This window comes from Indicator indicator, chromosome 1, assembly GCF_027791375.1.
Source record: "Indicator indicator isolate 239-I01 chromosome 1, UM_Iind_1.1, whole genome shotgun sequence".
NCBI lineage: Eukaryota > Metazoa > Chordata > Aves > Piciformes > Indicatoridae > Indicator > Indicator indicator.
The window spans coordinates 82,856,575-82,881,196 of NC_072010.1; the positions used below are offsets into that span (position 1 = coordinate 82,856,575).

The 24,622-nt window shown below is 41.9% G+C and overlaps 1 protein-coding gene across 1 annotated transcript; it reads left to right on the forward strand.

The window, feature by feature from the left end:
• Nucleotides 1–5,362: 5,362 nt before the first annotated feature.
• On the forward strand, nt 5,363–23,458 carry LOC128970147 (uncharacterized). Its single transcript, XM_054385255.1, is given in 10 exon segments — nt 5,363–5,434; nt 6,551–6,617; nt 9,418–9,482; nt 13,238–13,277; nt 14,759–14,788; nt 16,301–16,362; nt 19,048–19,140; nt 21,097–21,157; nt 22,283–23,400; nt 23,402–23,458. Coding segments are annotated over 10 exon segments (1,665 nt in total).
• Nucleotides 23,459–24,622: the final 1,164 nt, after the last annotated feature.

The window sequence follows — 24,622 nt, forward strand, 5'->3', positions numbered from 1 at the left end:
TGGCTCAATCAATATTCTTCTCAATAAGCCCTTGGCCTGTTTCAGAAGTGCTGCCAATATTTGTTGTTTGAGTAAATGTGGTTTTATTTTTCACTCCTGAGGATCTGGTAACAAAATGACATTGATCACAATGAGCTCTGTGTTCAAACCTTTGCAAACAACTTCATCTGTTCACGCAGGACAGGGGTAGGTGCTGATTGCAGCACATCTTCTAGTGGCCCCTGTTAGAGAGGAATATTCACAGCTTGCATTGGGTTGGAAGAGACCCTTAAAGGTCATCTTGTCCAACTCCCCTCCCGTCAGCAGGGCCATCTCCAACTCAGTTGGGCTGCTCAGGGCCTTATCAAGTCTAATCTTGAATGTCTCCAGGAACACGGCTTCAATCACATCCCCAGGCAACCTGTTCCAGTATTTCACCACTCTCATTGGAAAGAACTTCTTTCTAATGTCCAACCTAAGTCTGCCCTGCTGCAGATTCAAACCATCGCCCCTTATCCTATCTCTAGAAAGTCCCTCCCCAGCCTTCCTGTAGGTCCCCTTCAGATAATGAAATACAGCTCTAAGGTCTCCCTGGACCCTTGTCTTCTCCAGGCTGACCATCCTCAACTCTCCTGGCCTGTCCTCATAGCAGAGGTGCTCCAGCCCTCTGATCATCTTAATGGCCTCCTCTGGACTCTCTCCAGCAGGGTCCATAGCTCTTTGGAGCTACTCTTATAGCTACAGCTACTCCTCCTTACACACTTCAAAGGTTTTTTTCACAGCCTCTGAATCTCCAGTGACTTGACACAAGCTGAGCTCTGCAAGGGTTTCTGGAAGACAGCAGTTATTTTATGCTTTCATACTTCCTTCTAGAAAGAGTGAGAGCAGAACAGCATTCAGAGGAAATACACAAGAAAGAGATGAGGAAATACACAAGAAAGAGATGAGTTTGGCATTTCGATAGTCAGTGTCATGTTTTGGCTGTGTCTGAAGATCAACATTTACAGAGAATAGATGTGTAAATTACTTTTTATATGGTTCCTTCAGAGGCTGCTTGCAGAAAATGATTTACTGTTCCAGATGCCTCCATACACAAAAATATTGACTGACTGGAGAGGGTTCAGAGCATAACAGTAAAAATGATCACTTAGTGCAGATGTTTTGATTTACAAAAACAAAAAAAAAAAAAGTGATAAACAGCTTAAAGGGATGAAATCCAGCTTGAGGGTGTGCTCAGTGGTGAGCTGGAGAGGACACAGCTTGCTCCAAATAGGAATATACACCATGAATAAACCAAATACACATGGGAGCGTGCAGCGGGGTAAGCAATGGCACACGCAGCTCAGTTCCATGAGTTATTCTTCTATAAACCTAACTAAACCAGAGAGAAATTGAGATTACATCTTCAGTCAAATGATTCTGCACAGACCTGCTTGAGAGAATTGCAGAAGATGGCTGTATCCAGCTCTGGGGTCCCCAAAACAAGAGAGACATGGACCTGCTGGAGCAGGTCCAGAGAAAGCCACAAAGATGATCATTAGGTAGGAGTCAAACACACACTAGCAACCTTAACTGACAACTAACCGAAAAACAGTTCTGTAAAGGAGGTGATGTAAATGTTTCTAATACTTTTCACTATCTGAATTTAAAATCAGAAGACACTATTAGTTGTTATATTTTCTCATGCTCCAAGGAACATCAGACACTTCATGAAAATAATTTTTTCTACACAAACACAAACTCATACAACAAATAGAAGGCTGAATTAAAAAAAAAAATACAGCATTCATAAATACTTCCTATTTCTTTTTTTGTTTACTCTTATTTTCCATAACTGAGCAACTCCACAGAAGGAACACTAAGATTTGACATTGTTCAGAGGACTGGAGCAGGTCCCCTGTGAAGACAAGCTGAGGGAGTTGAGTCTGTTAAGCCTGGAGAAGAGAAGATTCCAGGATGAGCTTCAAGTAATATGCAGGCACCAAAGAATTGTTTGTGTTTCTGCTGGCCAAAAATAGCACAGTGTTCATTGTTAACAACCATATGTAAAGCTCCAGGCTTGGGGCAGAGCGGCTGGAAAGCTGCCCAGCGGAAAAGGACCTGGAGGTGTTGGATCAACAGCTCACTGAACAGGAGCCAGCACTGTGCTCAGGTTGTCAAGGAGGGAAACAGCATCCTGGCCTGGATTAGCAGTAGTGTGCCCCAGCAATAGTAGCGAAGTGATTGTTCCCCTGTACTGGTGAAGCTGCACCTTGAGTACTGGATTCAGTTTCGGGCCCCTCACTACAAGAAAGACATTGAGGTGCTGGAGCACATGCAAAGAAGCTGGTGAAGGGTCTAGAGCATATCTTGTAAGCAGCAGCTGAGAGAACGGGGTTGTTCAGTCTGGAGGCTGAGGGGAGACCTTATTGCTGTCTACAACTCCTAAAAGGAGGTTGGAGCCAGGTGGGTGTTGGTCACTTCTCCCAGTTAACTGCCTACAGGACAAGAGGAAATGGCCTCATTTGTTGGAGATTACATTTGGATTGGATGTCAGGAGAAACTTCTTAACCAAGAAGGTTGTCAATTATTACAATACCCTGCCCAGGCAAATGGCTGAGGTACCTCTGGAGGTATTTAAAAGCTGTGTAGATGTGGTGCTTAGGGACAATAAGCTTAGGGTGCTTAGGGGTGGGTTTGACAGTCCTAGGTTAGCAGTTGGACTCCATGATCTTAAAGGTCCATTCCAACCTCAACGATTAAAAAGGTGTTGGCAGTCTTCATACCACAGGAAATTTCCTCCTGATAGCTGTATGCCCTTTCCCAGCAGCAGAGGAAGTGTGCGACCCTACCTAAAAGCAAAGCCTCAGAAGTTTGGCTGTATCCAAGAACCACTTTTCCTCATGGACCACAGCATTACAACCCAGTCACCCTCACCCAAATGAGCACTGCAAATGACTCCTCCCGGTCTCCAGCTGATTCATGACTGGATAAATATTTCTCATGATTTATTAAGTATCTTTATTGGAACCAAACCTAAGACAAATACTTTGTTACAAGTCTTAACTGTATGGTTTTTCCTTGCTTCCTTTCTTTTGCTTGCTTATAGTTTGACACACAACCTGGCTTTGCCATCTGCATAAATGCATCCTCTGGGTTAAAAGCATTCACAAACATTTGCTGACTTTTTCATTTCTAAGGTTATGAAGTTAGAAATTTTTGGTTATACCTTATCAAAATATCCCAGCTACTACTTGTACAGGATAGTTTTTATGTACAGTTGATGAATGCCACTCTCATTTTCACATGGGGTGGCAGGAGAAATAATTTTCAGTTTGAATGCTCCTGTCACTCTGATGAAGTATAGCATGAATTCAAACCAGCCAGAAGTAACTACTGGATAGATTGGTTGAAAGCAGTAAATACACCCTTGTTTTCCTGGGTTAGTGATTACCTCAAATACAAAAGAAGTCTGGGCTATTTCTGTTGTTTCTAGTACAGAATTTCATAGCCAGAAGGTAGAAGACATTAAGACTATAGAGTTGCCCAGGGATGTAGCTGAGGCCCTATTTCTGGAGGCATTCAAGATCAGACTTGATGTGGCCCTAAGCAGCCTGATCTAGTTGATCACAGGATCTCAAGATGTTAGGAGTTGGAGATCATCAAGTCCAACCTCCCTGCCAGAACAGGACCTATCTAGCACAGGTCACACAGGAACACATCCAGCTGGGTCTTGAAAGTCTCCAGAGAAGGAGACTCTGCAACCTCTCTGGAAAGCCTGTTCCAGTGCTCTGTGACCCTTACAGTAAAGCTCTTCCTCCCATTGAGGTGGAACTTCCTGTGCTGTAGTTTACATCCACTGCCCCTTGTCCTATCACAGGGCATAAATTAGATGAGGCTGTGCCTTCCTTCTTGACACCCAGCCCTCATATATTTATAAACACTTATTACATCCCCTCTCACTGTCTTCTCTTCTCCAGACTAAACAGCCCCAGGTCTCTCAGTCTCTCCTCATAAGGCAGTGCTCCAGTCCCATAATCATCATCCTTGTAGCCCTCCATTGGACTCTCTCAAGTAGATCCCTATTCCTCTTGAACTGGGGAGCCCAGAACTCAACACACTTTTCCAGGTGAGGTCTCACTAGGGCAGAGTGGGAGGAGAACCTCCCTCAAGCTACTGGATACACTCACAAGGGCACATTGCTGTTCCATGGATAACTAACTTCTTGTTCACCAGGACTCCTAGGTCCTTCCCCATGGGGCTGCTCTCCAGCAGATCACCTCCCAACTTGTACTGTCCCTGCTCGCTACAGGGGAGCTGGACAAGGTAACTTTTGAGCAGTCCCTTCCAACTGAGATACTGTGACTCTTTACGCTAGGGAATTGGAAGAAAGTAATTAATCATCTCATGTGTGCACTGTATTTCAATCTTGAATTATCAAAGCACTGCAAGGTGGTAACAGAAAACCCACATCGAAGGCCATGATGACCCTAAGCCCTAGAATGAAAAAAACAAGACTTTACAATGCATTCCTTTTTTCACTAGTGACTTCATGATGCATTTTTTTCCATGGGAGTAACAATGCTGCCCAGCCTGCCTTGATACCTGGCCTGCACTGATTCCTGGCCTGCGCTGCCACCCTGCCAGCACACTGCTCCCCTGAGCGGAGCAGCTGGGCCTGCGGCCCTAAGTAGCCCTGGCCGCTGGGTATGCTGTCCCAAGCCGGCGTCTATTTCATACCATTTATTTAACACTGGCTTTTTGCCGAGGACAAGGCAGCACCCCGCAGGGCAAACGGAGCTTCCCCGCTGGTAGCACCCGTGGCTACCTTCACAGCGGCTGCCCTCGGGGTCCCTGGACTGCCACGTCCACTCCAGCAGCGACCCGCTCGAAAGACCTCCGCCCTGAGAGCCCAAAGCGCCACAGACTAGAAGCAACAGGGACGGCTGGCTGGCTCGCTGGCTGGCTCGCTGGCTGGCTGGCTGGCTCGCTGGCTGGCTCGCTGGCTGGCTCGCTGGCTGGCTGGCTGGCTGGCTGGCTCGCTCGCTCGCTCGCCCGCCCGCCCCGAGCAGCAGCGGCGGCGGCGGCGGCGTCCAATCTCCAACCTTCTGTGAGCCTTATAACCAATGGGAGGACCTTGAGGCGGGGTGACTGCGAGGAGGGGGTGGGCTCTTAGCAGATAGCAGCCAATTAGAGTGAGAACGTCTCCCATTGCTTACTTGGATAGGCTGTGACGCAGAACTGACATGAGTGGAGTACAATCAGAGATGGGGAGGGGAGTGACACGCGCGCTGTTTGAATCGGCTTTGGGGTGGGATGGTATTGAGATGTCTTGCAGCGGTTGGAGTAGAGGCCTATATGTGTCGGTGTCGGCTGTCCCCCGGTGGGAAGTAGCCTGTGAGCCATGGACTTCGAGGAGCGGCTGCGGCAGAATAATAACCGCTTTCTACTGTCCGTCAGCAGCATTTTGGAGCGGGTGAGTGCCGCGCTGGGCCGTTGGGTGAAGACTGTTGGCAGGGGCTGCGGGGAAGCTCTCTTACCTGCGGTGCCTGCGGGTCTCCGCCGCCATGCCTCCTGTCTGCCTCAGGAACGCGGGCCGCCTGCGGCTCTGCCGTCTGGCATGGCTTGTTCGGGTCTGGCCGCCTCTTCGTGTCCCTCTGCCCACCTGCCTTAGGCACTGCTCTCTGCCCCTCTTCGACCACCCCTAAGTCCTGATGTGTCCGTACAGACAGGTGCCATTTGCTTTCTGTGCACTAATTCTCAGTAACTGGCGCTGAATTATCGTTGCCAGTTATTTACTTGTGGTGTCACAAGGTCCTGTTTCTCCTAGCTGTCACTCGAGGCCTTCCAGCTTTGCAGCTTGTGCAGAGCAGTGACACAGGCACGGCGTGTTGGTGCCTTGGCATGAGCAAGCTGGTAAAGAGCCAGCTCCTCCAGTAACGTCCATAAAACTCAGATCTGTGATTATCAATACTGACTTATGTATAATTCCAAGTTGTCTTTATAGTGCCCTTAACCCCGATTAGCTAGCACTAGACCAAGTGTTTTCACTGAAACCACAGAGTAAGTGAGAGACTCCCTCCACAAATCCTTACTTCGGAGCTATTTCATGTTAAAGATGTGGGAACCACACATTTCCATCCCGAGATGTAAGCATTTCTTCAGGGATGTCACCCCTGCTGTCCAGGGAAATCTTTTGTGCTAATATCTAGGTGCAAAGTCTGAGTCTAGAAGGTGTTTGTCATCAAGAGACTGGATGTTTTTAAGTCATGAGCAGTCCGTGCTAATTCCAGCTTCACAGGAAATTTAGAAGAAACTCCCAGAAAATTTTAAACCCCTCCAAAGCCCTGTTTTTGCCAGTGACAAGTTTATACTTTGAAATGGAATGACTTCTGTAGATGCTTAAAATACAAATATCGTCCTCAGGAATAAAGGTTTCCAAATTGCTGACTTCTACCTTCAGACAATCAAACCACACACAGATAATTACAATTTTGTTTTGACCAAGATGTGAACAAAGCAATACATAAAATGCATGTATAAAACATTGCTCTAATAGTTTATTCTATTCCTAATGGTCCTTTTTATTTAGTATAACCAACCTTTTGAGGATGACTTGCTTATTTCCATGGAAACCCTCACTTACGATACAGTTGATGGTAAGAACATCTTAAAGCTTTAATATCTATATGCTGGATGTTTAGACTTTGTAAAGCAGGCAGACGTTGGAAGATATATAGCATCTAATTGCAACAGATACTGAATTTTAGGTATGGCTTTTTGCATATAAACTTTGATACACACATGCAAGTTTAAGTTAAATGTTACGAACGATTTCTTTGCTGCAAGAGTGGTCAGGCCTTGGAACAGGCTGCCCAGGGAGGTGGTGGAGTCACCGTCCCTGGAGGAGTTCAAGTAATGTGTGGCCATGGCGCTTTGGGACATGGTTTAAAGGCCATGGTGGTGTTAGGTTGATGGTTGGACTTGATGATCTTGGAGCTCTTTTCCAACCAAACAATTTTGTGATGCTATGAAGAGAGAGAGAAAGGCTGTAACTAGATGAAGCTGGTTCAGTAATGTGAAGGGGCAAAAGGTAGCTGCAGCTGCAGAAGATGCCAGCAAGGAAACAAAAGCACTGGAGGAGGAGAAGAGGGGGAGGAGGAGGAAGGCAGAGCCCAGTGTGCTGAATATGCTGGAATGAGGCTGGGTTTTGCATAGACCTCCTTTTTTAGCAGCTCTTCCAGTTCTGCTCTCTGAATAGCTGGAGCTGTGACAGCTGTTGGTCAGGGAGATGTGACATTATCTGCTGCAGCCACAGAGAAACAGTTCAACACAGTCCCAGCTGCTGCAGGAGCACCAGCAAGACCCTACTTGGAATAGCTATGAGTTAGTAATCCCTGGAGAGTTTATCTGTGGGATTTTAATCCATTTTGTGCTCTGCTTTAGATAACAGGAAAGAGTTATTAGCAAAGTTCAGGATAACAATTGTTAACATTTGCAGACCCTCCAGCAGATCAACATTCCCACCCACCTTGGTGTCATCTGCAAAGTTACTGAGGGTACTTCAGTCCCCTTATCCTGATCACTGATAAAGAGGTTAAAGAGTACTGAGTCGTGGGGAGCACCACTTGTGACTGGCCATGAACTGGAGTTCCCCACCACTCTTTAAGCCTGGCCATCCAGCCAGTTCTTAGCTCAGCAAACAGCCCACTCATCCAAGTCATGTGCCACCAGTTTCTCCAGGAAGATGCTGTGGAAGACAGTGCCAAAAGCTTTACTAAAGTCCAGGTGATCAACATCCACAGGTCACCTTGTTGTAGGAGATCAGGTTAGTCAAGCAGGACCTGCTTTTCATGGACTCATGCTGACAGGGGCCTGATGACCTGGTTACCCTGCACATGCTGCATAATGGCACTCAACATTACCCGCTCCGTGGAACTGAGGTCAGACTGACAGGTCTGTAGATCCCCAGATTCTCCTGGCCCTTCATGTAGATGGGCATCAGATTTGCTAACCTTTGATCAGCTGGGACCTCCCCACTTAGCCAGGACTGCTGGTGTATGATGGAAAGTGGCTTAGTGAGCACTTGTGGGTTCCCTCAGCACTCTTGGGTGTATGACCTATAAGAAGAAGAATAAAAACGGAGAAGACTTAGCAAAAACAGAGGAATGGAGGTATTAGCAAGAAAGTGATACGCATGAATGGATTGTGTAGTTTCCTTTCTGCTTAGTCTTCCTAAGGTTGCTCAGATAAATTTCTGTTATGTCAAATGTCGGGGTGGACAGGGTTGACAGTCTCTAACTTTGGTTTGGTAGCCACGGTGGTCTTTGGTTGATGATTGGATTCGTTGCTCTTGGAGATACTTTCCAACTCAAATAATTCTGTAATTGTCAGCTCATATTTTGTTGATCCTTTATGGAGTTGACAATGCTTATGGAGAGGTTATTGATAAAATATGATTTCCATGGTTGTAGTGGGACTTGTGACTTGTTTTCTTGGTAGCTCCACTGGGAAATTAAATGTTATATCACTTCTTGGGAGGATTCATAGAGTGGTTTTGGTTGGAAGGAACCTTAAATCTAGTTCCAACCCCTTCATCATGGACAGAGATACATTCCACTAGACCAGGTCGCTCAAGGCCTCATCCAGCCTGGCCTTGAGCACCTCCAGGGAGGAGGCATCCACAGCTTCCCTGGGCAACCTGTTCCAGTTTCTCACCACTCTCGCTGTAAAGAATTTCAACCTGATATCCAATCTAAATCTCCCCTCTATTTGATATGGTAATGTACATACATAATTTTATGTCAATTTCCGTATCAATTACTGTAAAGTGGAACTTTGTGAAGATACACATGAAGCACTACCACAGTGTCCAGCCCAATGTAATCATCCCACCAAATATCATAGAATCATTAAGGCTGCAAAAGACCTTCTAAGGTCATCAAGTCCAACCTTCTACCCAACAGCTCCATGACCATGTCCTGAAAGTGCCACATCTTTTCATTTTTTGAATGCCTCCAGGGACAGTAACCCCACCACCTTCCTGGGCAGCCTATTCCAATGCATGACCACTCTTGCAGGCAAGAGATTCTTCCTAGTATCCAAATACGATTTATTTTAAAGGCTTTTACAGACTGGGAAGCTTGCTGTGAAGCTCTTTAGATTTTAGCTGAGTGTTGTTAGATTCAGCATGGGATTTATTTATTTTTTTAATTCTCCTCTCTTGTTTGCTTGACTTTCTGTTTAACCTAACATTGCAATATTCTCTTGGCTTGTTTTCCTAAGTTTTTGTTTCAGCAATCATGTTGGAGGCTGTTCAGATTTGATGGTTTTTTAACTATGTAAGAAATTCTTCCTGCATATTTGTATTTGTTAGACTGATACTTGGTATAGATAGTATTATAAAAAATCTATGTTTATATTGATATAAACATAAAATACATAAAATTGTTGTTTTAGGACCCAAGCCATGGGTGGAAGTGTCAACCAAGCAGCTTAAAAAATGGAAGCGGGAAATATTTAAGGTACCTGATAATGTAGTCCTACTATACAGTCAAAATGTGGCAATAGTTATGGTTTAATCTATTATATATATAGGAATACATTGTCATCTTGCTGTCTTCTATAAAAAATTGGGGACAGATTGGCTCAGACCATCAGAAGCGATAGAATGAAATAGATAACCATTGGTTAGCACCCTTGGCAAACCTGGAAAAATCATTCATTTTGTTTTAAAATGCTGTCTGATGGGGATATTTACTTTTGGATTACCTTGGAATATTGTCACAGAATCACAGCATGGCATGGGTTGGAAGTGTCCTCTGGACATTGAGTCCAACACCCTTGCCAAGGCAGGTTCACCTAAAGAAGGCCACACAGGAACACATCCCAGTGGATTTGGAACATCTCCAGAGATGAAGACTCCACCAGCTCTCTGAGCAGCCTGTTCCAGTGCTCCAGCACCCTTAAATTAAAAACGTTTCCCCATACATATCTTGAATCAATTTATCTTGGTTCAGACAATCAGCTGTTCTATTCAAGGGGCTTACTGTTTTCATCTTTAGATTTTGTGTGTGTGTGTGTAAAATAATGCTAGAATGATAAAAGTATCTTAGCAATCTTAGCACTTGTTGTGTCAGGCAAAAATCTGTTGATGTTGTGGCCACATAAGCTTGTAAGTTTTTAGTCTAAATATTTGTTAGACAAGCAGTCACTTTTCTATTTCCTAAACTCCCACATGAAATACTCAGCAGTGAATTTCATCAAAATCTCAGGGTTTCTCACATGACTCTTTAGAAGTTACCTTGCTCCTACACTCCTAATATCTGTCTGAAAAGCTAAGTTTTGCCTTGGTGGTTAGGACAAGCTGCTCTGAACCCCACTGAGTGAGAGAGCGAGGAGTGAATATCGCTTTTGGGAAACAAGAATGGATTTAAGAGAGACAGAAAACGGCTGAATTTCTTGTTCTGCTTCTCGTCATACATTCATTCATAGAATGGTTTGAGTTGGAAGGGCCCTTAAAGATCATAACTTTAGAGACTAAATCCATTAAGGACTGGAATTCTGCCTTAGCCTCTCATGTGGGTCAGAGCAGCTGTAAGGTATGTTCTTGCAGTGATTTTTAACAGCAATAGAATATTTTTTACCATTTATTTGTGGCTTTTCTGAGCAGGTCACAGGAAACCTGAATAAAACTGAATAATTATTTAGGAAGTGCCAAACTATGACACACCAAAGTAAATAAAGGCATTTGTGAAAGTAACTTTACTATTCTAAGAGTAACTTTACTATTCTAAAATTCTTCTGATATTTTTATTTTCTTATTTCCAATGGCAGCCTAAAAGAAGAATTCACAGGAACGCAGGTAAAGTGTTTAAAAGCAGTAAGTGCTGTAAATTATCTTGTTGAAAAAGTCTTGATTGCATCCTAGGTTTATGCCAAACTCTTCAGGATACTTACTTTTTTGTGTTTTATTTTTAGGGGGAACCACTCAAAAAACCCCATGACTATAAGAGCAACAATAATAATAATGAATATATAATGTATTATTTTCACAAGGATACTGAAATGCAGTTTAAAATCTTCTACTCATCTTCAAGATGAGTAAATACATTATTTTAATCTGGGTGTGATGATAGCAACTTTAATCTACCCTTATCCATTAAACAGCATTTTGCTGTATTTGTTGGTTTTTGTCAGATGTTCATGGAATCTAAAAATTCAACACTGACTGTACAATTGGATAAGTTTGGCATTTGCTGGCTTTTTGGAAACAACTAGTTAAACACATGTAAAAATGTCTGTTAAAAGATTCTGTCCTGTTTACACTGACAGAATCCCAGGCCAGCCATGGGCTGCAGGCCTTCAGCAATTTCCAGTCATAGAATCACAGAATCTTAGAATTGTTTGAGCTGGAAAAGACTTCAAAGATCAAGTCCAATGGCCATTAAACCATGTTCCAAAGTGCCGTCTCCACGTGTTTCTTCAACACCTACAGGGACAGTGACTCCACCAACTCCCTGGGCAGCATCTTCCAATCCTTGACAACTCAGCCAACCTGAGTTGGCTACAGGTGTATCCCAGACCATAAATGTCACCCTCAGGAGAAAGGGGGAATTTTGCTGAGGACAGAGGGGCTTCCTGCTTGGATTCATGCTCTTCCTGCTCCTTATGCTTCTTCCCATCCCTGAAAGGCCTAGTTTACCATTTTCCTCCTGAGAACTTTCACAGAATGCTGGGTTGGAAGGAACCCCAAGGATTATCTGGTCCAACCTTTCTAGGTGAAAGTCTGACGATTTTTAATAGCAAAAACATCTGGCTTACAGCTTAATTGTGAAATAATCCAACGTGGAAGTAACATTTACTTGAAGATAGCTTCTTCTCTGGTTTGGGTTTTCTTTAAATCTGTTTGAGTTGTGATTGCTAATGAAGAACAAAATATAAATTAGACAGCTCTTACACTCTTTCACAGAATCACAAAATTGTTTTGGTTGGAAAAGACCTTTTAGATCATTGAGTCCAAACATTCTCCAACTCTGTCAAGTAGCACTAAACCATGTCCCTCAGCACCACATCTCTGCAGCTTGTAAGTACTTCCAGGGATGGGCCCTCAAGCATGTCTCTGGGGAGCCTGTCCTAGTGTTTGAGAATGCTTTCAGTGAAGAATTTCTACTGGTTCTTGTGAGATAAATGAGAGAAACAACCCACAAGGATTGCCAAAAGTTTTTGAAAAGCTGCAACAGAGTTTCAGGGCTTTACCCTCAGGCTTCAGGAGTAGTCTTTCTCATATCCTTTTCAACATTTGCCAAGTAAAATGTACAGAAGGTTTGCAGTTCTCTTCCTTTTCTACAAGTGATGACACCTCATAAATGGGTAAGTTTTCTGTGGTGCTTTATGGGTTAAGAAGACCACCTGCAACATTGTAGATGCAGATATCTGATCAGAATTCATCTGCTTTGTTAGACAAGTGCCAGAACCCATATTGTAGTCAATTCTTTGTTTTAGCCCTATGCATGTTCTCCATTTGTTTGTGTTAAATTTTATTTCAAAATAAGTCTATGCAAATGAGGAATTAATGACTTCAAGTACAATGTTGATCTGTGACCTATCAAGCTGTTTTTTATTTTTTTTTCTTCCCATGCATGCTAAGAAATGTCAAAACAAGTGACCAGTGATTTTGAAGATGGACATTCAACAGTACATGAGGTATGGATACCTGTAAAATACCATTCTGAAAGTGTGATGTCAGATGCCAGGTTAGAAAATGCTCATTATCCATAGAAATTAGCTTTTTATGCCACTATCAAGACTTTTATAAAATAAAGAAAAAAAAAATTGGAAAGATTATATACAGACAGTTTGAAGTAGGAAATTAAGGATTGACTAAAGCAGGCAGTTAAGAATCTTTCCTTATACACTGGAAGACACAGAAAATCTCCAGTACATCCTGATAAAGATTTGCTGATTAGAATTCATCTGTCAACTGCTTTTTTGCTCTTGTATAATAGCTTCTCCTTGCATTATTAGTCTGAATATAGAAGGGCTGGCAAGTAAACTGTCTTCTCCAGGGAGTTGCGAGATGTCCATCAAACCAAATTTGTGTACAGATTTGTTAATAACGATGGTGTCATTTGGTTATTGTTTATGGAGGATGACTGGGTTCATTTCACCACCACCATCTCAAAAAAAAAATGAGCAAGTAATGAAACCAAACAATTCTACAAGTAGTTAGTATGGTTTCTGCTATCAGATCTTAACGTTTCTTTCATGCGCTTTTAAGGAATCTCCTGAGATCTCTGCTATGGAAACATCTGACATAGGTGAGTTTTTAATGTGTTTTTTGTCTACCTTTTTTTTTTTTTTTGTTTTCTCAACTTTTTGAAAATAAAGTGCAAATAACTTGTTTATAGTTTCCTAATATTACATTTAATGTTTCTTCTATTCCTAATTTTCTTTCAGTCAAAATAAATTTAATGTGCGTTCTATTCCTGTTCTCTACTTTCTGAAAGGGCTTAACAAGAAACTGAGGTACTGGTACTATGAAATAAATCTCAGTGGGATCCCTTATTCGACATTGCCTTCGCAACATATATGTTCACTTTTAGTAAAGAAAGGAGCAGTGAAATCAAAAGTTTAAGTGACACAATTTTTATTAATAGTTACAAAAACTGCATCATTTTATAGTGGTCTAGCAAACAGGGATGCTGCATCCCGCTGCAGCAGCAAGTCTTCAATAGTGCTTGTAACAGCTTCAGCATCAGTCTTTGGCTTCTCTGAGAACTTTGGGGTCATTTTGTCCTTGTATTCTCAAAGAATTATTTGATTTTTTTTTTTCCTTTTTTGACCTATTCCTAAAGAATTTAAGTTTGGAGGATCACATCAGTGTAATTTACAGTAATTAAAATTTACTGTAATCTCTTAACTAACACATCCATCTTTTAAATAAGATTCATCTTTTAGGTAATACTCATGTATTGAGTGCATTTCCAGGGAAATAACTTCTTGTATTTTAGGTCAGATTTTCCAGAGAGAAAGATGGGAGGCTTCATTTTTCCTCTGTCTTCTGCACTTGAGGAACAAAGTTGTTCCCTGAATTTTCCTTTTGGCCCTTACAAACATTTTAAGGTTCCCAGGAGAAGATACTTGATGGTTTTTTGTGCTGTGGTCCTCTGTTAATAATTAATGTTCCAGTGATTTGAAGTATGATTGACAATACCTTGAAAACATATGAAAATGACACTTCTGTGAGATTTCACACCTAGAAGGTGTTCAATTTCTACACATCATAGAATCATGTAATCATTAAGATTGGAAAAAACCTTCAAGATAATCGAGTCCAACCATAACCCAACTACCGTGACCACTACAAGCTATTTTCTAACAATTTGGAATTGACATGATGTAGTTGATGATTCCTGAACACTGGAGTTGTTGCTGTTGACTCATTTTTTGGTAGCAGTTTAGTCTGGTCACCTCCATGACCACATAGGGAGCAGTTTGCCAGTTTGTGCCCGATTCTACTGGAGGAGCAACAGCTGGTCTGTTGGAACAACATCTGTTACAAGAGAAACTAGAAGATGAAACATTTTTTTGTTTAAGACATTAACATTTTTACTGCTTCCTCCACTATTCATAGAATCATAGGATTAGGTTTCTTTGGAAAAGACCTCGAAGATCATCAAGTCCAACCATCAACCCAACACCACCATGGCCATTAAACCGTGTACCAAAGTGCCATATTATTGACATTTAGTAACTGATTTTCTGGGGATAAAGTGACCATAACTTTGTTTTCCATTAGTGATGTGGGAAGAAACTGATAATCTGACAGGTATGGGTTGCAGCTCTAACAAAATAATTCTGTTGGGGTCAGTAGACTGTTAAAGCCAACTCTGATTGCTCAACATTTTTGCCAGCAGATGTGAAGTTGTGTTGGCTCACACAAAGTTAGCTTTTCTTTCATATGTGTTTCTGTCATAGTTGTATGGTAGCAACTGTCTACAGAACTTTGTGATGGTTGCACTGACTGGAAATGGGGGAGGGAGGGGGGGGGGGAAGAACCAAGGAAGATACATTAGCTGGCAAATATTTTCATTCTGGTTTTAGTAATTTAACAATAGTAAGAAAAGGCAGTGATATGGTAGGTATCATAATCAAGTTTGGGGGGGTTTATTTGTAGGAGTTTTTTTCACTCATTGTTTTCCTTTTTATAGTTATTCTGTCCATTTTCTGTGGTGGGCACCATCATGGGACAAAGACATAACAGTCAGGGGAACTGAAATGAGGGTTTACCATGCAGTCATTTGTTTTATGATCATGAAAGATGTGATGAACCACATCTAGCAAAAGAACGTTTTATGGTGTTTTATTCATAAAAACTGAGTTGGAAGATTTGGATTTGGTTTTCAGTATTCGTAGACACACAGAATGGTTTGGGTTGGAGGGGACCTTAAAGATCATCTAGTTCCATCCCCCTGCCATCAGCAGGGACACCTCCCACTAGACCAGGTTGCTCAAGGCCTCATCTAGCCTGACCTTGAACACCTCCAGGGAGGGGGCATCCACAACCTCCCTGGGCAACCTGTTTTCATTGTCTCACCACCCTCACTGTAAAGAATTTCTTCCTAGTATCCAGTCTAAATCTGCCCTCCTCAAGCTTTAGTAATCATTATTAATTAATTATTAAAATAATGTTTTATGGTGTTTTACTACAAAAATATCCACAGAATACCTAAATATTGACTTGGAAGACTTAAATTTGCTTTTCAATATTCTTATGTCTATCTGTCCACCTTGGCAATTCAAAGGTAGTTTTGATAATAAGAAGCTAAGAAAAGCAAACACGGGATAAGGTCCTTACAATCTTCATTGGATATTTAAAAGTGTAGTGGGAAATAAAGTGGGAATGAATCAGTCTTGCAGAGCAGTGCTTTGAAAATAACATAGAATCATAGGAGGCATCAAGTTGGAAGGGACCCTCAAAAGTTCAAGCCTCCTGCAGTGAGCAGAGACATCTCCAACTTGATCACGTTGCTCAGGACCCCATCGCGTTTGACCTCAGATGTTTCCAGGATGGGGCTTCCAGCACTTCTCTGAAATAGCTAGCATGAATCTTTAAGAACTGCTTACAAACAAGGAATCTTCATTCTGTTTTGTTGCCCTCAAGTAATTTAGGAACCTACAAATCATACTGATTTATGAACCATAAAACAATTGGACTGAAAATGTAATGAAGATAGACAGTTTCAGTGTAGAAAAGCTTTTCTAAAATAAAGAGTGTGTTTAAAAATGTTTCTGGTTTGGTTCAACCAAATTTTATTTCATGTTTATCTTCAAATTGCAGATGCAGAAAATGATACCAGTGTGGCTCTTGTAAGCAGGAAATATGAAGACACTCACTCCCAGGTAAAAAAGGTTTTGGTGTCTAATATGGAATAATTTTGTATTTAATCGAAATCTTTGAACTATTTTAATAGATAACATGTCCCTGATGAGTTGATACAGTCAGAAGAAGACTATAGTCTGCATCTTGATGCATATTTTAGGAAGTATAGCAAATGAGAGATTTAATTAACAACAGAGTTCAGAAGGTTCTGATCAGTGGCACACAGAGTCCAGTTGGAGGCCTGCGGTGTTCCCCAGGGATCAGTACTGGCTTCAGTTTTGTTCAATATCTTCATCAACAACCTGAATGAGGAGACGGAGTGAACCCTCAACCAGATTTGTGATGATACCAAACTGGGAGAACTGGCTGATTCACCCAAGGCTGTTCTGCCGTCCAGCAAGATCTGGACAGGCTGGAGAGCTGGTCAAAGGGGAAACTTGTGAAGGTCAATAAGGACAAGTACAAAGTCCTGCATCTGGGGAGGAACGACAGAAGGTGCCAGTACAGGTTAGGGGTTGAGCTGCTGGAATGCAGCTCCATGCAGAAAGGCCTTGGAGTCCTAGTGGACAATGTTATCCATGGGACAGCAGTGTGGTCTGGTGGCCAAGAAAGCCAATGGCATCCTGGGGTACAACAAGAAAAGTTTGTCCAGCCAGTCAACGGAGGTTCTCCTTCCCCTCTAGTCTGCCCTGGTGAGACTACATCTGGAATTCTGTGTCCAGTTCTGGCCTCCTCAGTTCAAGAGAGATGAGCATCTACTGGAAACTGTCCACAAAGAGCTACAAGGATGATGAAGGGACTGGAACTGAGACTGAGAGACCTGGGTCTGTTTAGTCTTGAGAAGAGAAGGCTGAGAGGGGATCTGTTCAAAGTCTATAAATATCTGAGGGGTAGGTGTCAAGATGAAGGTGCCAGTCTCTTTTCAGTGGTGCCCTGTGACAGGACAAGGTACTACATGTATGACCTGGAACACAAAGTTCCACCTCAATATGTGGAGAAACTTTTTTACTGTGAGGGTGCTGGAGCACTGGACCAGGCTTCCCAGAGAGGTTGTGGAGTCTCCTGTGGAGACTTTCCAAACCCACCTGGACACATTCCTGTGTGACCTGCCCTAGGTGACCCTGCTTTGACAGGGGGATTGGACTTGATGATGCCTAGAAGTCCCTTCCAACCCCTACCATTTTATGGTTCTATGAAGACAATATGCAGTTAAATTATGTCTTGGTATTACAAGTACACTGGAGAAAGCCATACAATATGCTGCATAGATCAGGCTATTATAGCTATGGGAAAAGAATAACAGATGAATCATGACTTGAAAATATTTACAAAAATATGATAGTTCACCTGAGATTCTGGCATAAGCAGGTAAGAAATAAATTTTAAAAATAAATCTGAAATAATGGCTACCGTAGCAAAAGCAAACTAGAATCTTATGCTGTTGTTTCCCCACTGTACTCATCACTGATGAGGCCACACCTCAAATACTGGGTTCAGTTTTGAGCCCCTTACTCCATAAAGGACATTGAGGTTCTGGAGCACGCCTAGACAAGTGCAATAAAGGTGGTTAAGGTTCCGGACATCAGGTCTGGTGAGGAACAGCTATGGGAACTGGGATTGTTCATCCTTGAGAAAAGGAGGCTGAGGGAATATCTTCTTGCTCTCAACAACTCCCTGAAAGGAGGTTGGAGCCAGGTGATGGTCGGGCTCCTCTCCCATGGAACAGGGATAAGATAAGAGGAAACAGCCTCAAGTTGTGCCAGGAGGGGTTTAGATTGGACATGAGAAACAATTTTTTCCACAAAAGAGTTGTCAAGCTCTAGGCCAGGCTGCCCAGGGCACTTGTAGAGCCCTCATCCCTAGAGGGGTTGAAAAGTGGTGGAGATGTAGTGCTGAGGGACATTGTTTAGTGGTGACCTGGCAATGCTGGGTTAATGGTTGAACTTGATCTTGAAGGTCTTTTCCAAACAATTCTGTGATTCCCAACAGAAATTGGAGTCCTGGTAGTCCTCCTGCTCGTTGATGTAGGAAAGCTGAACACCCACTTTGTACATGCAGTCATTCTAATCCTATGCTCTGCTTGCTCAGATACAATTAAGACACATTTAATTTGCTTTCCTTATTTGTTTAGTGTATTGCTAGGCATTGTCATGTCTGACAGCAGCTAACACTAACTGCTTCAGAAAGTGAACTTCATTAATGAAAAACATTTGCAGTTTATCACACTTAGATTTTTACACAGAGGTGTGTTACAGAAACAACCTTAATTTATTAATTCTGGGATGTTAATAGTGAAGATTTGCAGGTGTAATTATCATTGCTTTGTAACCTAAAATAGAGATTTTAGTGATTTATTTTTAAATCAGTTAGTCTTATGAGGCAGTGTGTGCTTTTCCCTGCATCCATAAACTACCTAGGCATCTCTTTTTATGTCTTCATGTACAATTCTTGGGATTTGACTTTTTTTTTTTTTACTCAGTATATCCATGAAAAACAGGTTTCATATACAGATTTGGGATTATTATTTTTTTTACTCAGTATATCTATTAAAAATAGATTTATGCAGACATATCTGATTTATGCAGATATATCCTTGTCTAAATAATACTAATTCAAAACAAATGTAAGTAATAGGTTTGAATTTATCAGTGTCAGTAACTTTTATGTTTTAATTTTTTTGTGTTTTGTTTTGTTTTTCTTCTAAGAATCTGTTTGGACATGATGGGAAAATTCCAGAGACAGTAAAAGTGGATCCAATAGTGCAAGATGATGCTAGAAGAATTCCTAAGTGGATGATGGTAACTTATTTCTTCTGTTAGAAGTCACTAATTAATTAATAATAATAAAATCTAATTAAAATAATTATAATAAGGCAAACTCTCTGTGTGATGCAATGAATCCTAAAGGTCACTGCTGTTCCATCATTGTTCCTTTCTCCTTGCTGGCTACTAAATACCACATTATCTCAGATCTCTGACATCAATGATTTGTAAGAAACAAAGCAGAAAATATCCAAATTTTTTTATTTTTTTAAACTTTATACTTTGTTCTTTGAATCCAGATGTGTGAGTTAATCTTTGCTTCAGTAAGTTTTCTACAAACAGGGCAAATAACATCCAAATATCTCATTTATTTATTTTTTTTTACTTTTATAATTTGGTCTTTGAATCCTGATTCATAGAATGGTTTGGGTTGGAAGGGACATTAAACATCATCTGGTTCAAATGCCTCTGCAATGGGCAGGGACACTTTCCATTAGAAGTAAGGTGCTCTAGGCCTCATCCAGCCTGGCCTCGAACACCTCAAGGGAAGAGACATCCATGACCTCCCTGGGCAACCTTTTCTGGTGTCTCACCACCCTCACTGTTAAGAATTTCTTCCTGATCTTCAGTAAGTTTTCTGCAAAGAAACAATCCAAGGTATGTAGAGAGAAAGTGTGGTTTAGCTTCATTTTGGTATTGGGGATAAAATGTTATGTTACATAGTATGCCTTCTATTTCCTACTGGAAAATGTAGAGATTATCCAGGTATATGCCCATGTATAAATTCTTATATTTGGGAAAGGGTTTAAAATATGATATATATCATGTAGAAGCTGCAAAGATGATAAATAGCTTTCCAAGATTAAACTGGTAACTCTTAACAATCCTTACAGAAATCTTAGACTAGGCTTTGTCCTCCTTGTCTGAAATTTACTCAGTTCCTTAGGACCTCTGTACATGGCTGAGGAGACCATAGGAGGCATTGGAAATCTTCATCAGTGCTATAAACGGTGAGGCTGAGTTCACCCTCAGCGCATGATACCAAGCTGAGTAGTGCAGTTGATAAAACTGAAGGATGGGATAGGTCCTATCCAGAGGGATGTGGACAGGATGGACAGGCTGAGGAGAACTTCATGAGGTTCAATAAGGTGAAGTGCAAGGTCCTGTATGTTGGGTTGGGGCAAGCCTCAATATCAATCCAGGCTGGGGGATGATGGAATCAAGAGCAGCCCTGCAGAAAAGGACTTGTGGGTACTGGTGAGAGAGAAGCTGGATGTGAGCCAGCAATGGGCACCTGCAGCCCAGAAGGCAAGTGGCATCCTGGGCCACATCAAAGGAAGCATGGCCAGCAGATCGAGAGAGGTGATCCTGCCCCTGTTCTGGTGAGGCCTCACCTGGAGAGCTGTGTCCAGTTATGGGACCCCCAACACAAAAGAGGCATGGACCTGCTGGAGCAGGTCCAGAAGAGGCCACAAAGATGATCAGAGGGCTGGATAACCTCTCCTATGAAAACAGACTGAGAAAGTCAGAGTTGCTCATCCTGGAGTAGAGGAGGATCTGGGGAGACCTTATAGCTACATTGCAGTATTTGAAGGGGACCTACAGGAAGGCTGGGGAGGAACTGTTTAGAAGGGTTTTGGTGATAGGATGAGGGGCAATGGTTTGAAACTGGAACAGGGTAGGTTTAGCTTGGACATTCAGAGGAAGTTCTTTAGAACGAGAGTGGTGAAATACGGGAACAGATTGTCCAGAGATGTGGTTGAGGCCCCATCCCTGGAGACATTCAAGATCAGACAGTGTGGACCTGTGCAGCCTGATCTAGTTGGAGGTGTCCCTGCTGACTGCAGTGGGGTTAGACAAGATGACCTTTGAGTGTCCCTTCCAACCCAATGCCATCTGCAAATCTGTGAAATAAGGTTTTGATGTTACCTTTAACATGCAAAAAAATTAGGATACTAGACTGTGTGTCTTTTCTTTCTCTTTGCTTTTCAGGTAGCACCTCAAGCCTCATCAATAGATCTTCCTTTGGCTTTGCCAGTACAAGAACTGAGTGGTACAATTAAACCTTTTGAGTGCTGGTCAAATATGTTAGTCAGAAAATGTGGATTTTATTTTTATTTTTTTTTTTATAGAACTAAATATTTCATTTACTGAAAACAGAAGCAGTACTTATCCAACAGAAAAGTTCAGCAGGCTGGGTTCTTGAAGAGAAATTAGACATGAGTTTGGTAGTGGCAAAACGTATTTGAAAACTAGATAATTAATAACTGATGTACATAAAATCACCTGTTCTTAAGTAGCCCCAGGGAAAAAAATAATAAAGGCATAGTTACAAAATTCAGCAGCTTAAAGTCAGTTCAATGAAAGACTCACTTTTTGCTTCTATTGATTTTTAAATTCAAAAAAATTCAATTCAGATTGTAAATTCAAGGGATATAACGAGGCTTTGCATCTTGTAGTAACTCGTACTCAAGGTGGCACTTCTCTAGTAAGCTTTCTTTTTTCTTCAGGAGCTTTCCGGCCTTGATGCAAACCTAAAATAGAACTTTATTGTCAGTATTTCCAGCCTAAAAACTACAAAAAGCAGTACCTTCATCATGCTTCACAACAAGCAAAGCTACACAGGTTTTAGCCAAATAACATAGAAACAGAGTAATAAAACCTCTGAATGGGCTGTTCTTCCTGCTCAGAGATCAGCAAACAATGAAAAAAATCCTATTTTAAAATATCTTAATGTATAGATATAAAATATTTTTAATCTATTTAATTTTTCTTCTGTACTCTGTTAATTCCATAGGGTTAGGAAAAAACCTTTTTTTTAATTGGATTCTCTGTTAAACATCCATTTAGTCTGCAAAAACGGCTTAATGAAGTATCTATTCCACTAGGACTATCTGTATTACATTCAATTGTTTCTAAGTCATGTAACACATTGCTAGAAGTGCCTTAAGACGTCAGGCTTTGTTTCTTTTTTCTTCTTTTGTCTGTTCTATGGTTGGGTTTTGGGGTGGGTTTGTGGGTTGGGTTTTTTTTTTTTTTTGGTTGGTTGGTTTGTTGTTTTTTCTTTCCAATTATTTTTTTTTTTAATTAGGCAACCCAGCTGCTGTTTGCAGAAGGAAAGAGTTGTCAAATTAATGTTCTTCAAGATCACTAGGGTTAAAATTTCCTTTCATTTCAGCAAATACAATAACCACACTCAGGCATCCACGTCATCCAGAGCTGCATAAAACCTGCTGTGATAGCATCTTAGAAGATGGCCAGTCTGGAGCTGAGGAATGCTCCTGGAGCAATCTCACTCTCACAGATCTGTATCCAGTGATAGTAGAGATCTTTAGAAAGCGCATGACAAAGCACTCTCAGAAAAAAGAGTTAAAATACATGTTTGGACACTTAAGATACAAAAGATGCTGCTCTAGAACATCAAAGCTCAACGTCATTGTAAACAAAAGACGATTCAGACCTTTGAAAATGAAGCAAGCCCTGCCTAGCATATGCAGCAGTAGAAGTGAGAACATCCAGAATAAAACTTTTGAAAGTGACAACAGAGAACTTTGTGATGGCAGTTGTTCCATTAATGATTTCTCTGCTCTGGTATCTTGTACTGGTACAAATGGAAACAAAGTGAACTACTGTGACTCAAGTTCAGAACAGCATTTGGTATTCAGAAAAAGCCAAAAGGCCTCCCAACAACCTCTTGATCATATAGTTAGAATGGGAGAGACCTTTCTAGCTGAAGATAAGTTGCAGACTGCCTCATTAGAGAATTCAAAATGCAAACAAAGTGAAAACTTAGCTTACAAATGTTCCTCAGAATGCAATTTTATAGCATCTGCTGCCAGTTCAGGGTCAGCAGTGGTGCATTTGGTGAACAAGAGTAACACTCAACATGACTTGCCTTGTGGGGATACCTCAGAGCTGTGTTCATCCCCTTACAGTTCCTATGGCAATCGTAACACTTCTAAGTGTTTCACAAGCTGTTATCTTGCAAGAACATCAAACACTTTGCTCGTAGGCCCCAAAAAAGTAATTTCCGAAGGAAAAATTTCTTTCCAGTGCAGAAACTCCTTTTCTTCACTGTCTATGAAGCAGAGACCTTCAGAAACTGCCCAGAAATATGAAGATGCATTTGAAAAGCTTTACCATGAACTGTCTTCCAAAGAAATCCCAAAACCTTTGATGTTCACAAGACCTCATTCAAATTCACAGAACCCTGAAGAGAAAGGAAGATTGGTGAAGAGTAATTTCGGTGTGTCTATGAAGTCTGAGTCAGAGTTTGATAGAGCATTTGACAGGATCTATGAGCAGTTGTGTAGTGATCCTATTCCAAAACTGCCTGGGCTGCAGAGAGTTTTGACTTACAGGAGATATGAAGAAGTACAGATATCTGAAACCATAAATGCTCTTGTTAGCTCACCTGTTCAAGCTTCATCTCAGCTCCTTGGAGTTAAAAGACAAGGAAACTTTCAATCTTACCTTTGCTCAACGGTAAAGCGAGTGAGAAATGTACCAGAATATTCTTGGCCTTCCCCAAAACGTCAACAGGCTTCTCATGGAAGAAACATTCATATGAGAACAGTTGGCATGGATTTTTTGAGCACCCACAACAGCAGCAACCCCAGCTTTTCTGCCAGTCACACCTGTCAGAGCCAGGTACTTGACCTTGCTGTTTGGTCAATAGGGTGGTTTTACACCTTTGGTGGATTGGGTGTTTCTGTTTGCTAAGATCTCAGTTCTATCAGGTCTCTTGTGTCATGGGAATGGAGGCAGTGGTGATAGGGGTCTGTCCCTCCACCTGGGGGTCCTGATGGTTCCTCCTCTCTGCTTTGCCAGCTCTTTTAGCTGAGGAATTGTTGTCTCCACCAGCTACTCTATTTGTGAGCTCAAGTGGCTGAGAAGTGGCCAGCATCCTGACCTAGATCAGCAATAGTATGGACAGTAGGAATAGGGTAGTCATTGTCCCACTGCAGTCAGCACTGGAGAGGCCATGCCTTGAATACTCTTGGCTCAGTGTTGGGCCCCTCGCTACAAGAAGGACATTGCTGGAGCATGTCCAGAGAAGCAACAAAGCTGATGAAGGATCTGAAGAATAGGTCTGGTGAGCAGCTGAGGGAACTGGGGTTGTCTAGTCTGGAGAAGAGGAGGTTAAGGGGAGACCTGGCTCTCTGCAACTCCCTGAAAGGAGGTTGGAGTGAGGTAGGTATCACAGAATACCAGAAAACAGGTGACAGGACAAGAGGAAATGGCCTCAAGCTGCACCAAGGGAGGTTTAGGTTGGACGTTACAAGAAACTTCTTCACTGAAAGGGTTCTCAAACAGTGGAACAGGCTGCACAGGGGGATGGTAGAATCCCCATCCATGGAGGTGTTTAAAAGCCATGGTGATGTGGTGCTGAGGGATGTGGTTTAGCACCAGACTTGGTAGAGTTAGAGAATGGTTGTACTTGATGATCTTAAAGGTCTTTTCTAACCAAAATGATTCCATGGCTCACTGTTTTTAATAACCTTCAAAGTGGTTTTAG